The 16,620-nt window shown below is 34.6% G+C and overlaps 1 protein-coding gene across 15 annotated transcripts in view; it reads left to right on the forward strand.

Moving 5' to 3' along the window:
* The window catches only part of LOC143244996 (nuclear hormone receptor FTZ-F1-like), a 105,655-nt gene that overhangs the window by 44,442 nt on the left and 44,593 nt on the right, over positions 1–16,620 (forward strand). For 2 of the 15 annotated variants that reach the window (XM_076490690.1, XM_076490691.1), the window contains exon 1: positions 2,199–2,220. The exons of the other annotated variants lie outside the window; for them this stretch is intronic. In XM_076490690.1, the coding sequence (XP_076346805.1) occupies positions 2,214–2,220 (7 nt within the window). In that variant the 5' untranslated portion in view covers positions 2,199–2,213. Of the gene's footprint in view, positions 1–2,198; positions 2,221–16,620 lie in introns of those variants that run through there. 15 annotated transcript variants of the gene reach the window in all.

A 16,620-nucleotide genomic window follows, 5' to 3' on the forward strand; every position in this document is an offset into this window, starting at 1 on the left:
AGCAAATACGACAAATTATGAATTAAACAACAATTTATTAACATTTAAAGAAATTATTAATTAAATAAGAAATTAATATTTAATTTAAACATTTTTTCCACCTTACTCAGGTTCCAATCCTATTTGTTGATAGATGAGGTAGGTGTAAGACAGAGGGCCTTTTATAAGAGAAATCTTAAGATAATGCTGCAAAACTTTAATATTTCTGGCTTGTACAGGTTTCCACCCTGTGCAGTTTTCGGCTTAGACAGGTTTTATTGTATATTGTTAATAGACCCGACATGGCCAGGTGGTTAAGGTACTCGACTCGTAATCCGAGGCCGCAGGCTTGAATCTCCGTCACACCAAACATGTTCGTCCTTTAAGCAGTGGGAGCGTAAAAATGTACGGTCACTCCATTCACTCGTTGGTAACATAGTGTCCCAAGAGTTGGCGGTGGGTGGTGATGGCTATCTGCCTTCTCTCTTGTCTTACACTGCTAAATTCGGGATAGCTAGAGCAGATAACCCTCGTGTAGCTTTGTGCGAAATTCAAATTAAACCAAACAAACATTCACCCCTATATTTTTTTAATGTCATAAACCTGACAAAGGACGGGCACCTTAGCTTCTGTAGAAATCAAAATCAAAATTATGGAGCAAGAGTAATTAAACCGTATACAAATTTTCTGTGGGAATTAGAAGAAATTATCAATATAAAAGATTTTACCTTCATTAAACATATACACAGAGGGAGATGTAAAAAGGCTCAGAATTTTGTAATTCAACATTCTTTCAAATAAACCCCTATACAATACCAGTTACTAAAGGCTTGGGAAAGTTTAAGATCTCTCACACGTGCACAAGTCTCGAGGTTTTCACACTCGTGCAGATGAACTATTTTACTTAAAAAAAGGAATCATTTGTTATTACGATACACAGAAATGGATGAGAACCCACTGGTGCCAACTTGTATTAAAAGGTGAATTCCTTAATAATTGACAGTTGACTTGCAATGTCTTTAAGATATGAAACATCATAATTCACTAGAAAAACAAATGATTATGACTTAAACTCATTTTTTCAAATGTTCTACAAAATCTAACTTTCTAATATTTTGGGTAACTTATTTTGAAATGATTTTGATTCCAAGTAGGCGTACATTTGTTTTGTTTTTTTTCACTTTGTTTGCAAGACTTTAAAAATTTTGTCTTTTCTTTAATCCTGAAAAGAAAATGTAAATAGTAGTACGAAAAGCTAAATTTTCACACGGGCCATTTTGAACTTAAGGTATCTCAAACGGTTTTTGAAGTTTTTATAATTATTTTTGTCGGACTATATCATTTTCTAAGATAACATTTTAAAGAAATAGGTCTAAGAGAGTGTCAGCTAAACTTGTAATACGTGTTGCAAAGAATAGTCAAAATATATTTAAATTACAACAATATAGCACCTACCATACAATACCATTTTTTTCCCGCGCTGCGAATGTTCATAAACAGTGCCTTTATTTCATCTGTTCATATGATAGCTCTAGCTGAGTAAATTAAGGTTGAGCAAACAAACTTCATTTGTTTTTATTTTTCAGTTAAGATACACCCTGAAGTTAAATGTTTTTGAGGTCAAAATATCAAAGGTTAGCAGCCACAGGCGTTACTTACAAAGGTGCAAGGCGTAATCGATAACCTCTCAAGATATTACTCGCATATTAACAACCCAAAGTTAAGGTGCCAACCCACGTCAGATATCACCACACGAACAATGCCCTTCTTGTGTTAAACTAAAGCCGACGACTTTTATATTTAAAGTATCTCACGTCCAGTAAACGTTAAATATGAATCATATGCCATGTTTGGTAATTCTAGTCGTATTCGTTCTTCAGTTGTCATACTAACAGACAAAAAATGGACAGACAGCCCAAAGTGTTGCATGTCCATAGCTCGATTAACGAGATTTTTAAAAATCTTTCGTGATACACTGGCTGTCTGTTTCACTACTTAAAACCTGTTATGCCGTGTTAGGGAGTCATATTATATGGGTCAACAAGAAATGCTCAACATTTTAATCGGAAAAATCTGTGTAGGAGGAATTTTCTCTTTTGTGGCTCACAAATTGGAGACACAACTTAACTTTATACGGTTTAGGGTTCGCATGAATAAGTGGCATCTCATTAGTGCTAGTGCAAAAAAAATGTCACTTGGCGAAAATTAGATTTAATGGCGATGTGAGAGTTTAAATGAAAGGTAAGGGAAGCCTAGATATTTGTATATTGTAGACGATAAAATTAAGTTTTACTATTAATTCCAGTGAAATAAGGCACGCAGTAGTTCTGTGGATCCGTCAGAAACAGGTCTTATGGAACGCTGAATAGGGTTACCAAGTTTTTGTTTGATTTTACTTGTAATGTAGGAGGGGTGCATACACGTTGTGAGACGATAATGCCTGATCAATTAGCGCATGCTCCAGTAGTGTTGTTGTCATTCATTTTAACTAACCTAAATCAATCACCCCTATAATAAACGTCACTATATTAGAAAAAACTTAACAATACTTCAACATTTTCCTGCGTCAGGCCGATATGTTTTCGCTATTATTGAGCATGTTTTTATTAGCGTAACGTGCTCTGGGTCGTAGCCGTGCTTGTTTTTTTTTTTTTTGGAAGCCATGAAATACAGCGATGATTTCTTACGCACCAAGTATTACATGATATATCCATTTTTTATATTATCACAAACCATTATATAATAAAAGAAGGGTCTGATGAAAATTCTCCATAAATTGAAATATGTGAAAGATGAAATCACCTTCAACAAACCATTATCTCAGTAGTAGTTAAAAATGGAACTTTTTAAAAACGTATCAGTGTCCGATCACAGGTAGGTTAAAAGGTCCGAAACTTCCAAAGGTTTTTGAATAACTTTGTGACTGTTACTTAAACACACTGATGGAGCTCACGACGGTTTTCTTTATAGTACTATGCCGTATCGGATAAACAGCGACACACTAGTTGGAATGTTCATCCGTTGTGTGTTTGTGAAAGTGTACGTTTGTCAACGAAAATACCCCCACAGTTTCGTAGTTAACAGGACCATATTTGTCGGGATGGCCCAGTGAATGTGTCCTCGTTGATATGACGTAATCTCCTATCGGGAGGGGGGTGATTAAAAACTCTCCAAGATGCCTTCCAGCCATGATAATTGTGTAGGAGTATAAGGGTACCTGAACCAACATCTGGAATCAGACCTTAAGTACCTGATCAACACCAGCATCTCGGGTTGATTAAAAACTCTCCAAGAAGGCCTTCCAGCCATGATGATTGTGTAGGAGTATAAGGGTAGCTGAACCAGCATCTGGAATCAGACCTTAAGTACCTGATCAACACCAGCATCTCGGGGCGCCATATTAATAAACTGGCGGGGAACAAGCGTTCGAACACGTACACAGGTACCATGGGCGGGGAGGGGGGCGAACGGGATTAGTTTCCGAATACAGACTCTGCTTGGAGCAATAATAAAAGTAATTGAGGTGAATGGGAGAACTTCTTCAGTACATGGGGCTTATCATGAAGCTGCAACACCCAGAGCCCAGGTATCCGGCCTGACTAAAAATGCTTCACAGTAACCGCTGTTTGGGGACCCTTCCGAGTTTGAAGTGATGCCCATGTGTGAACATATAATTCACAACCATTCTGAAAGTAAAGCATGCATTTAACGATTGGAGGCTAGTCCTAACTTTTAATTTTGCTTCCTTAATCAACGTATATTGTGTGTGTGTGTATTACTCTTGTGTTACGTAAGTGTAATATATATTTCATTGTGTTATAGCATTCAGAATTTTTGTCGCATTACTTTATCATTGTGTTCCTAGCTCTTATGTAATCATTCACTCCTTAAGCATTAAACTTTTTCCATTATTTTCACTTTATGCGGAATAAGAACGTGGACGTTCAGGTGCTCTTTAGGCTTAGCAGAATATTTAATCATGTTTATGTGTATGATATGCGTTATCAGTTAAGTTCTCTACAAGTTCCTGTAATTAAAAGCTAGTGTAAGACAGGAGGGGCTACGTGTAGTGCGTCGCGTTTTAAATGTGTATAAATATAATTACTCGCCAATAAATTTAATTTTTATGAGTGTATTTACAAGTCAGAAAAGTTTTGTCGTTGTCTTATCTCTAAATTCTCAGTTTTCGTAATGCCAGTAACTTAGACTTTGCTTCGTGTGTCGTATTTTTTCCCTGCCGTTTTTAAATAAGGCATGACTCATAACATAGGAATACCTCAACCTTAGTAATTGTTTTATTTATTCTAATGAGCTTACGTTCCTTCTGCTAAGTTTTTCTATGGATATTACGTAAGCGTGAATAGAACGCGATTTTGATTTATATTAGAGTTTACGAAATCGTTTTTTAATTATAAAAAATGTCAATTCGTCATGGTATTGGCTGAAAACTAATAGTGAAATGCGACATTTATATTTGAGTTGTTTGATTGGCATTTCAACTGATCAAATGGATTAACCCGTTAGCACTTTTCAAAACTCGAACTGCCTGATATAGAAAAGACCTGGTTCGAATCCTCGTCACACCAAACGTGGTCGTTCTTTCAGCCGTGGGGACGTTATAATGTACGATCAATCCCACTATTCGTTGGTAAAAGAGTAGCTCAAGAGCTGGTGGTGGGTGATGATGACTAGCTGCCTTCCCTCTAGTCTTACACTGCTAAATTAGGGATGGCTAGCGCAGATAGCCGTCGTGTAGCTTTGCGCGAAATTCAAAACAAACAAAACAAATAGAAAAGACAGCAGTGAATTCGATGACTCAGTAAAAGGTGTGTGGTTTATGGGGGGGAAAGTCCTTTTAATGTGACGTAGCAGTGTTTAACTGTAGTTCCCAGATAGAAAGTGTTCTTTCAAAATGCAAATTATGATGAAGTTATTTCGTGATACTACGCTATTATTAACACTGATAGTTAAAGAAAGTTTATTGCTTTTATTTTGTTTGTGTACAATTTTCGAGCAAAGCTAAAACAAGTTATCTATGCATCTTAACCTGATAGACTAGAAGGAATGCAGCTATTCAACAACAACTCGAAAATTGTTATTGCTTAATCGAATAGTGGTATTTGGCCGTCGACCTTATAACAGTACACCGTTCCTAAAAGGCAGAATGTGTTTTGATAATAATCGGACGCGAACCCTGAACCCTCAGATTCTCAGTGCAGGCACTCTCGGCCTATATTGCATTTCAGTTACAAGTACTTTTGTGTATAATAACTGTGGCATGTAAGGAAACGGTGTGTGTGGATTTATCAGTGACTGTGGTACATAAACGAAGTTCAAATGCAGGTAGCATTGTGAAAATAACGATATAAAATATGAGCGAATATGTAGTAAGACGGGTATTTTTGTGGGAGCTTTATATGGGAGCACGACTGTCACGTTATTTAAAAATTGTTAATTATTAAAAATATATGCATGATATTTAGGAAGTGTTTGTAGCACATAGTTATGATGTGATATATTTTACTTCCAAACAAGATAATTCTCAGTTAAGGCAGGGTAATGGGTGATTCAAATTTAAAATACTTTACTTATTTTAAGTATTTTTTTATTTTATTTACGTACGCAATTTAACCACATAGATTCTGTACAAGTAACGGGGAAAGAAAAGATATATTTTATTTATATGTATGGTATGAATTACAAGTCACTGCTTTACTTGTTTATGGCTGTATTTAACCGTATTATTGTGTGCAATTATCATTACCACTTACCTAGTTCTGCGTTCGTGCGCATATTTTCTGTTTTAAGTTCTCCCTGACTCGTTCTGTTATCTGTTGTCTGTTTTTTTAGTCTTAAGTTGTTATTCATTATGCTTTGTATGTGATGTACGTTATCAAGTGTTTTATGGTAAGAGTAGTTGGAACTCAATGTACACAGTTCCGCTTTTATACGCTCAGTAGTCTTTAACACAACCTTTCTTTCAACGTATAAGCTTACTAAGTACGTGTGGCAGTGTCGAAAGATACATTCATATTTCAAAACCAAGAAACAACTACAAAGATTTTTAAGAATTATACTTTGCTACACCATAACACTTTATAGATACATTCATATTTCAAAATCTGATCAAGATTTTAAGAATTATATTGCTACACCATTGTTGTTAGATTATCAAATTTAAATTCCATGTTGTTAATTATTAAAAGTTAAATCCATATTTTTTGTTTCGTTCTTTTGTATTAATTCAATTTAAAATTATCGGATAGATGGAGATTAATCTTTGTGTTGCGTAAAAATATAAAAACAAAATTACATTTACCAAGCGGCTTGCCTTCCATTTTTATTTCTGGAATTTACAAAAGTTTAAAATTGATGTTTTCTGTAGTGAATGCGTGGTGAACCAAACAATTACTATTACGAATTTCTGCACACTGATGTGCTCGAGCGACATCTAGTAGTAGAAAATGTGTTTGACGAACAATTCACAGTGAAAATATATGTAATTTGCGGCAATATCCTTTATATTTAGTAGAACTCTGGCACTGCGATTATCACCGTTTTGTTTTAAATTTCAGTAACACTGCAGTGTAATTTTACTGGTAATTTAATTAATTATAGCAGTGTGTATGTTTTTTTATATCAGAAACGTTGTTGATTACTAGGGAAATGTGAAGATTGGAAATAATTTCTCATTATAACAATGTGTTACAGTCGTGATAAATTGTGCTGTTGCTTTATAATGTAGGTTTAAATTTCATATGTATTTCAGATTCTCAAATTTTGCCTCTTTTTAGATTACTGCAAAAATTTACTATTTTTTTACTTTATTTAGAATGGGGAGGGCTTAACAACAACAAAGTTCAAAGATTACAAGAGTTCCGGTAATTTGTATTTTGCAATGTGTGGAGGGCGTTAATGTGCGATATCTAAAGCATCTATGGCAACATTATTTCGTGTGTTTTTTTGTTTGTTTTTATCAAGTGCAAAATTATATAGTTTGTACCCGTGTTTTGTCCACAGCGGGTATCGAAACCAGAGATTTAGCGATATACGCCGTCAGACGTGCCTCTGAACCACAGAGAAACCGAGAACCACTGAAACATTAAAACATTTTTACGGGTATAAAGCATAATGAATATCCATACGTAATATATAGAGCAAACCTCGAGATTGCAGGTTATTGTTCGTAAGTGGAGTTTTAGATTTAGATTTTAATGCTCAAGTAAATATCAGGTAGACTAAATGACATCGGTTCTGTTTTTTTACGGAGTGAGGCTTAACACGTCAAAGAGTTCATCAAGACAGCAATAAAATACTTAATTCTTATGTTGATTTAAAAGTTTCGTCTGTCGTCTGAGGGCTTATAACACAAACGTTATATTCGATATATAAGATGATTAGGACGCTCGATTAGCAAGTGGTCTATGGGTCGTGGGTTCGAATTCCCTCACCGAACATGCTTGCCCTCTTTTAGCCGTAGGGGCGTTATATGTGACAGTTAATCCCACTCTTCGTTGGTATAGAGTAGTTGAAGAATTTATGGTGGGTAGTGTTGACCTTCTATCGCTTCGAAAAGTAGGGACTAGTAGGCGATTTGAATAAAAACAGATAATCTCAGAGTAAGAAGTAAAGGAATATATTTAAGTATTCCCCTCCGTGGCACAGCGGTATGACTTACGGACTTACAACATTAGAAACCGGTTTTAGATTCCCATGGTGAGCAAAGCACAGATAATTCATTTGTTTAGTTTTCTAGATAATTAAAAAAATAGTCCACTTCTAAGACGACTGTAGGTCTTCAGCTTTACAAGGCTAAAATTAGGGTTTCCTTTCTCGTCGGTTAACACATCAGATAGCACATTGTGACTTTGATATGAGACAAACGCACTTTTATATAATAATAATAAAAGATGTTTGTACTTCAATATTTGTTCACAAACATCTTTCCCAGTATCGTTCAATAGTGGCACGCTTGTTAGTCCAAACTGGAAATAATTATTGCATTGATAGAACATAGAAGCGTAATTCTACCCTTCATACTTCGGCCTATTCTTTTATAACGAATAGTGTTTTAATAAACTTTCACGCAAGTACTAGCGTGACTTTTATTAGTGGCACACCGAATCAGTTACTTTCTTTGTATATATATAAAATTGTTATATCGAAGAGCTTCTCAGTATTGTTACACTAAAAGTTTTGAGACGGCTTGACTAGGTGATGAAATTTTCGACAATATTTTTGTCACCATCAGATACAAGTACTTTATAGAGATTCACAAGTGTGTATATATGTAGTATAGAACAAAGAGATCACATGACCGGATATTTCTTCACATTCTATTGTAGTTATGTTGGTGTACCGGGATGTTGATTCAGGGTGGGGCTGTTTTCTTCAATTAAGAAAGCTTATTTTATTTTGCGTTTATTGGTGTCAGATTATTTGTTTTAAAGTACAGTGAGGCTCAGCATGGCCAGGTGGGTTAAGGCGTTTGACTCGTAATTTGAGGGTCGCGAGTTCGAATTCCCGTCGCACCAAACATGCTCGCCCTTTCGGCCGTGGGGGCGTTATAAAGTTACGGTCAATCCCACTATTCGTTGGTAAAAGAGTAACTCGAGAGTTGGGCAGTGGGTGGTGATGACTAGCTGCCTTCCCTCGAGTCTTATACTGTTAAATTAGGGACGGCTAGTACAGTGTTTTACATAGATATACTGTTTTTTGTTTTGTTTTTTTGAGGTGCACTGGTGGTAAACATGGGAGTTTTTTATATTGTGTTCAGTGAATAAGGTTTCCAGTTTTATACGTTTCTCCTATTTAAATTCTGGACAAGTATTTCATGTTACTTCATAAATGACATTAAAACTGCGATTCTATGTGATTTTCATTTAATAATTATTTTAAATTAGTGCTTGGTTTTCGGGCGAATTTGACATCAACAGAAATTTTGTATTTGATGGCAATTTTTCTCCAAATGTTGATTATTATTGAGCTGATGTCAAGGATAAATGATAAAGTACAATGTAATATTCTGTTCTTGTTTGGTGCATTAATGTCAAATTTGCTTGTGAGTTTAGTTTTGAGGTTTTTGTTTTGGTGGTTGTGTCGAAATTTGTTGGTGTGAATGAAGTAATGATTTGTGGAGTTACTTTGTTCATCTATGTAATTACTAGAACAAAGTCTTGAAGCTTTGTGTATTGTATTATATATATTCTTTGGAGTAATGGTTGGAATTCCAGAGCATGTAGAAGCCTGTGTGAGTGACTTTTCGGTGAATTTTGGTTTTGAAATGTGTGTCAGATCTGATAATGTCAACAACTAAGAAAAGACAACTATTTTTATGTTCAATAGTGACTTTAGTGTTAAGGTGAATGGAGTTTGTGTTTGTTGGCGAGAACAGGTGAAACAGGATTGGTTTGTGTTATTGTGAATTGTAAAAGGGAAATGAAAAGTGTGTTTGGGATGTAAATTAAAGGGGTTGAGGACATTACTGAAGAAATCAAGTGTAACATTACAGGATTATTTGACGGGAACTTCAGTGAAAAGTGATGCAATGTCAAAGCTGGCCATTAAGGCTTTGGGATTTAGCGGGTTTAATGTGTTTCTGAATTGAAACATGTTTTAAAAAATTACCTGCAGAAGTTATATAAGATGTGAGAGCTCAAACTATGTATTTATCAAGGTTATAGTTAAACAAGTCACTTGTGGATTGTGTAAATCGTATGAAGCAGTTTTGTTTGTATGGTTTGGGAATGACATAAAGTTGTAGTATATGTGGGTCAGATAAACATAAAGATATTCAGTTATCAGGCTGGGTTTGTTCATTTGTTTGGATAGTTTTAAATTTCTTGTTATATGAAAAAATGTTTTCATTCTGTTAGTGGATTCTGTGTTCATAATTACAGTAGTGTTGCTTTTGTCAGCTTTTAGAAGTTCAATGTTGGTGTGTATATATATTTCATATTATTAATGCATTTTATCTCGTTGTTTGAGATTGGTCTTCAGTTTACGGGTCTGGTTAACTACATTAGTGGTTTTATTAGAGAAGTCTTTGAAAAAGTTGTTTAAGATGCAGTTTTGGGGATCACGGGGAACCAACCACATTTGTTCTAGCTACCTGTCGTGAAAGTCTGGCGGTCGGAGTTTTGATTTTTTTTTCTTGTTGGTTGCTATGGGAGGTTGAGGTAGTCTTTTTCATATTCTTAAATGTTAAAAACGTAGTTGTCGACAAAAGAAAATTGCTCAAATAAACCTCACCGTAATAGTTAATAGTTAAAGATGAGAAAATGCCTTATTAACATACCCCGTAAAAAATACTGGAAATGAATGAGATTATTACACAATAAATGACTGGCATTCTTTGATTGAGATTAAAGCTTATTTGTAAATTCCTGCGACCATATTTTGCATCCTTATCTTGCAATTTTCACGGAGTAATCATATATTGTACTTTATGTTAGCAAATTGTGTTAACAATACGCACTAATAATATATCGTAATACATAACAGTCGTGGAAAGAAGGGTTGTGTTTGTTTGTTTGTTTGTTTGTTTTTTAATTTTGCGCAAAGCTACACGAGGGCTATCTGCGCTAGCTGCCCCTAATTTAACAGTATAAGACTCGAGCGAAGGCAGCTAGTCATCACCACCCACTGCCCAACTCTCGGACTACTCTCTTACATAGGAATAGTGGGATTGACCGTCATATTATGGCGCCCTCACGGGTGAAAGGGCGATCATGTTTGGTGTGACGGGGATTCGAACCCACGACCCTCTAATAACGAGTCGATCGTCTTAACCACCTGGCCACCTTTGTGTAAGACACCACCGTTAAGTCAGTTTAAGGTTGTATGCAACTTACATTACACGAGCATTTAAAAACAACGTCAAAATTAAATAAAGTTCTTAACAAAACTTGTGTGTTTATTTCAAGTTGACTGAACACAAGAAAATAGCTAGGTATAGGTAACTCAATAAATAATTTGAAGGTAGATACTAGGATTTTAATTGCTATTACTCAGATACAATGTGTTTTTGCAACCCATGGCTGTACTACGAAGTACAATTGGAAATTTGTAATTAAATGTTATTCTTACGGCTAACAAGTCCATTTGGGTTTAGCTGAATGACAGTTTCTACAAAAAGACGATCAACTGCATTTATAATGCACAATTTCATTAGATTCCTAGTTTTTAGATGATATTTAATTGAGCCTTGTGATTACATCGTGTATCTAAGATTTAGAAAATAGTGAAATATTCGCGATAAGTTTATATTTTAACCTTAATGTACATTATTTACGTATAATTCAGATAGTTTTTTTATCGATCCTATACTGAAGTAGTGAGAATGAATTATAAAATCACAATAGAATACTCATCAAAGCTTCATAATAAATGGTATTTACATAAATTTACCAGTTATGTCTTCATTGACGCTTTAAAAGAATTGTAATTACATAACATGCACTTAATGATATCGGGAATAGAATAAAAACTGAGCAATGCACATGTATATGGCCAGATGGTTAAGTCACTCCACCCCTAATCCGAGGGTCGCGGGTTCGAATCCCCGTCACACCAAACATGCTCGCACTCTTAGCCGTGGGGGCGTTATAAGGTGACGAAATTCAAAATAAACCAAACTACATGAATATTATATACTAGAAGACTGCAACTTAACTATTTCAAATTAATTAAATAATACAAATTAACAATTTTCTGTTAATAAATGCAGGGCTTTTAACGGAATATATTGACATCTTTGGAATATATTTTGCTATTTTGCTAATGTTTTCAAGTCCATAAGGCTCTATGATTAATGGGTTGTAAGAGTTTTACTAGAACACAATAAGACTAATAATAATCTCAACTTAATCTCTTGTTTTACTCGCCTCCCCCCCCCTGCCCCTCGGTTCATCAGCAGTAAGTCTTGACTATAAATAAAGTTTCCATGGACACAGCACAGGTCGTTAATTTGTGTGAACTTCTGCTCAACAACGAGCTTCACTAGTCCTGTACGGGTTTCCTGTGTTACATGATCTTAGAACTTCAGTATTTAATCCTAGAATCCTACCGTTAAAATTTCAACCATTCAACACTAGATAGTACGGGGTTATATTGACCTTTCACTGGCATACTGAAGTTAATCCATTTTACGTCATTTTCGACGTAGTGTTTTGCTTAGACTTAGGCTTTAAGTCATATCGTTCAGAATATTCTTTTGTACTTGTTATATTTTCAGTAATTTAACGTTGATCCACCATACTTATCTACGAGATATTTTGACAATAGTCGATCAAACCACTGCAAAACGGCTGATCTTATAACATAATTACTATTAACAATTGGCAGCTATGCGTATTGTAAAGTGGATTTTTTTTTTTTTTCATCTTTCTGCAGTAAATGGCACAGGGAATTGTCTGCGGACTTTCAACGCTAGAAACCAGGTTTCGATACTACTGGTTGGCGGAGCATTGATAACCCATTATGTAGCTTTGGGCTTACCTTCATTCAAATAAACATAAAATAAGAGCATACTACTACATCAAAACATTTTAGAATGTCAGACAGTTTTCATGATGCAAGAATTTATAACGTTAATTAAAATTAAGAAAAGTTGTACATTTTGCAAAAACGCACGACATTTTAGCTGCAGTATAGCGGTTCATAAAATGGCTCCGAGTTTTTCAACTACAAACCTATATCTCATAGCTCTGTCATCTCTTTACCGATTTGATATCTAATTACAGTTTTGAACTCGGGAGGTCAAATTGTTTTGAGTGATGTATTTGACCAAGCTCAAGGTCTCAAAGAGTAATATACTGTAATCCTGCCTAAGAGAATTTCAGTTTGAGGGTAGGCTGGTAGAGGTCCGGATGAGTAATAAAATTTAATTGAATGTACACGCGCCCCACGCTCGATATTGGTGGCGTACAAAAATATGGCTAATTAAAAGTTAAAAAAAAAAGGTCTCTTAGATTAATTTTCTCTAGTCCTGTTTAAAAGAATTGCAAGTACTGCGCGTATTGAGGATTCTCCCTTGCTTTTATTTTCGAAGCTAATATTTTAACACATTAAAAAAAATTAAAAATCTAAACCCACCCTTTGCTTTATCAGAAAAATCATCGATTTCTCTTAAACTCATGCAAAGTGTTAGTTATGGACACCTGTTACACTGTTACAAATCTTGTGACCTGTTGACCTGTTGATTTCAAAACACGATATAAAAATATCGGTGGTTTTTATCTTATCCTCAGATAAACTTGTAAACCTCAACAAGATCACCTCTTACCCATCTCTTCTCAAGAGAAAACAAGTTGAGAGATCTTACCTTCTTCCTTAAGTTATCTCCTTCATCTCCTGAATCATCTGAATAGCTCTTCCTTTAAACCCTTTACAGTAAGTCACTGTTCTTTCCAAGATAAGGAAATCAAAACTTTTCACAGTATTCCAAGTGAAGTTAAGTAGTGTAGAAATTGAGAGATATAATTAACCTCTTTTGACATGTAATCAATACTCTTTTAAATACTCGGTTGTTGCAATATTTTTTTATTAAACCACTTCCTTCAGTTACTCTTGTATCCTCTGTATTACTCAATAAGTGATCCAAATTATGATAACCCAAATGCGTAACCTTGCACGTATTATGGTTATTTGCCCAAATTACCAATTGATCTATGTAATTCTGCAGTACTTCAGTATCCACAATATAGCTAGACATACCTAAGAATTGACCGTTATGAACGAAATATATTAATTTACTAATACCCATTGTGTTAATATTAAATGCCAGGATGACCCCAGACGCGCTTCACTATTAGAAAGGTTCCAGTTTGACTGTGTTCCGTTAATAACAACCCTTTGCTTTCCCGTATCTAACCACCACCCTACAACCCAATTAACTAGTCTTTATCAACCTTTACTGAAGACATGATTTCCTTAGTTAATCTTTTGAGTGACATCTTATCAAAAGCTTTTTGAAAATCTGAATACACGAAACTCGCATCACTTCCGCCATCCAGATAACAACACAGGCGCCTAACTCGTAGGACGGGAAAGACTTTGATTAGAAAAGTACAAACTAAAGTTTTACCATTCCATTTATGATCAACATATCGACGTTTTTGCTATAATTTGGTTTGGTGTTGCCCTTAAAAGGTTTAAAATAAAAATGTATTTAGAAAAGGCAAGATAGGTCGAATTTATAAAGAATTAGGGAAAAAAAAATCCCTAAGTGAACGTACTGGTTTGGATTCAGTCCCCACTTGTAGCTAACGTTAGCTAATAATTACAAACAAACAAAAATTGTTAAGAGTATCAAACAACCCGACAGAGGCTAAGATGACTCGACGAAAGATTAATCAAATATAGGCGTGCATGGTAGTCGTTTGTTTTTTTATATTTATTAATATTTTACATAATATCTGGTATCAAGTAAGAAAATGAGAATTATACAGTTATTGAAAATTAAGTTAACAGATTAAAGTCCCCCACGGTTCTGTGAACTGATTTAAAACCATAACTGAATAAAAAAAATTATTATTTTATGGTTTACGAAACAGTCGCGAATACAGTAAAGCAGTGACGTTTCAAAACTACAGGAACCTGATTTGACTTCAGTTATTTCAAAACTTGTACCTTAGTTTTTTTCTGATTAGTGTTCAGTTTTCATATCAAAGCTTGCAGTTGAAAGGTATTAAATATCAGTAATTTTCAAATAACGAGTGTTTTGAAGTGCTATTTTAACTTGCTTTTACAACCACTGTATATGATAAGCTGCATCTTTGAATTGTAAGAAATGTATAAATTATATATTTAAATCCTTAGTAAGCAAATATTAAATATTTCATGCTGAAATTCTGCCCATATTTATGTGTCTACAATGAGTGAATAACTTGACAGAGAACAAACAGTAAAAATGGGGTTTTCATCCCAAGAAACGTTCATTACTTGGTATTGTTTCTCCCCTCCACTTTCAAGAGGCAAAACTACCAACGTTTCAATATTTCACGGGAGACTGATTTGCCTGTTACGTGGTTCGTATTGAGCTATAGAATGTACTTAAATTCAGTCATTGAGACTAATTAGTGTTGGGTATGTAAACGTGGGGATGGATATACTTTAGCAGCGATGAAATGGTCAGTTAAGGATGAATCTTTATACCTTGATCTAAGACTAGCTACGTGTCAAATACAGTGGTAAATTATTTAACACTAAAGTGAATATAGGATACAGTTTTATCTCCCTCTGTGTTTTAAGGCGTTCTTTATAGAAGGCCTCGTAATCAAAATACGGCAAATCATTCTACCTACAAAAGTGATACAGAAATGATCGAAAACACTAAACGAAAACGTTAAAGTTTTAATAAAGGACAAGTAATGATATAACCTGTCGATCAAACGTGATTAAGTCGAAAATAAAATAAGAAAACATCGTTATATGAGTTGCATATCTAGAAAAATAAAAGTTGATTTCCTTTTGAACTTGAGTTTTATAAAAATATAATAATTAAAACAACGTTCTTTATCAAAAAGTGATTTATCACGGCGAATCAGTTAGTCCTATAGTAAATTGAACAGCAAATCAGTAGCCAAGTGGATTAACGAAATTTCTTCATACATGCAAATTCCAAATAGATTTAACACGGTAAATTAGTTAAAGGTACAATAGTTATTTTTACTCTGGATTGGACAGTCCATCGACTAACAAGCATATTTTGTGTAATTGTATCAGTACGACGTGATCAGTGGATAGGTTTGTTTTTTTTCGCCATAATATTTAATATTATAACGTAATTTTTGTTTGTCGTTTCTTTCTGCCTTTGTAGGTAAAATAACTAGTTCTCACCTAAGTAAATACAATCATCATAAGTAAATGACTTGTACTTTATAATATCCGATAAGTTTGGGAAGTTCAATCGCTGGTCAACTAATTTGAATGAGGCAAATAAATACATTACATAATTATGAGCTTTCTTTTCTTTTTGGACTGAAGTGGAGGACGAATCAAACTATTAACACCTTTTGATTATCTGAATAATTGGAATTAAATCTGTTGTTGTTTTTTTTTTTTAGTTTACGAGTGAAAGTATGCCACTGTCATCGAGAGCAAAATGGGACAAATATGTATGTTACTGTGTATTCAGTTCAAGACCAAGCCGATCGAAGAGGATTGTGGGTCTTTATTCTTACGTAGAAACATTGCGTCACTGCTTGATAATTAACGCTCTGGCTCGCTGCTGTTCTTCTCTGATCACAGCTACTTTGGAATGCGGGTGACCTAAATTTTGCTGGTACGCGCAGTGGAGTATGTGCTTTTTAGTTTTAAATTTTAAATTAAAATATTATGAAAAAACTCTCTATGCTTTCGAATATTTACTTTTACAGTGCCTGAGCATATACTGCATAGAAGCATGTCACAACATGCGAGTTAAATTCTAAACCATTATTTGACAAAAGTATGTATTCACCTATAACTGGTGAATTACTGGACCGATTGTTACCAAAACTCAGACTCCTCAGGATAGTGGCATTGGGGGCTTATATAACGCCAGAGTCTCCTTTGTGTTGTGTTCCCAGTATATTGAATGGGAACCTTAGTTAACTATATATATATATATATATATATATATATAAAACCACGAGGAGT

Source organism: Tachypleus tridentatus, chromosome 2 (assembly GCF_004210375.1).
Source record: "Tachypleus tridentatus isolate NWPU-2018 chromosome 2, ASM421037v1, whole genome shotgun sequence".
Lineage (NCBI taxonomy): Eukaryota > Metazoa > Arthropoda > Merostomata > Xiphosura > Limulidae > Tachypleus > Tachypleus tridentatus.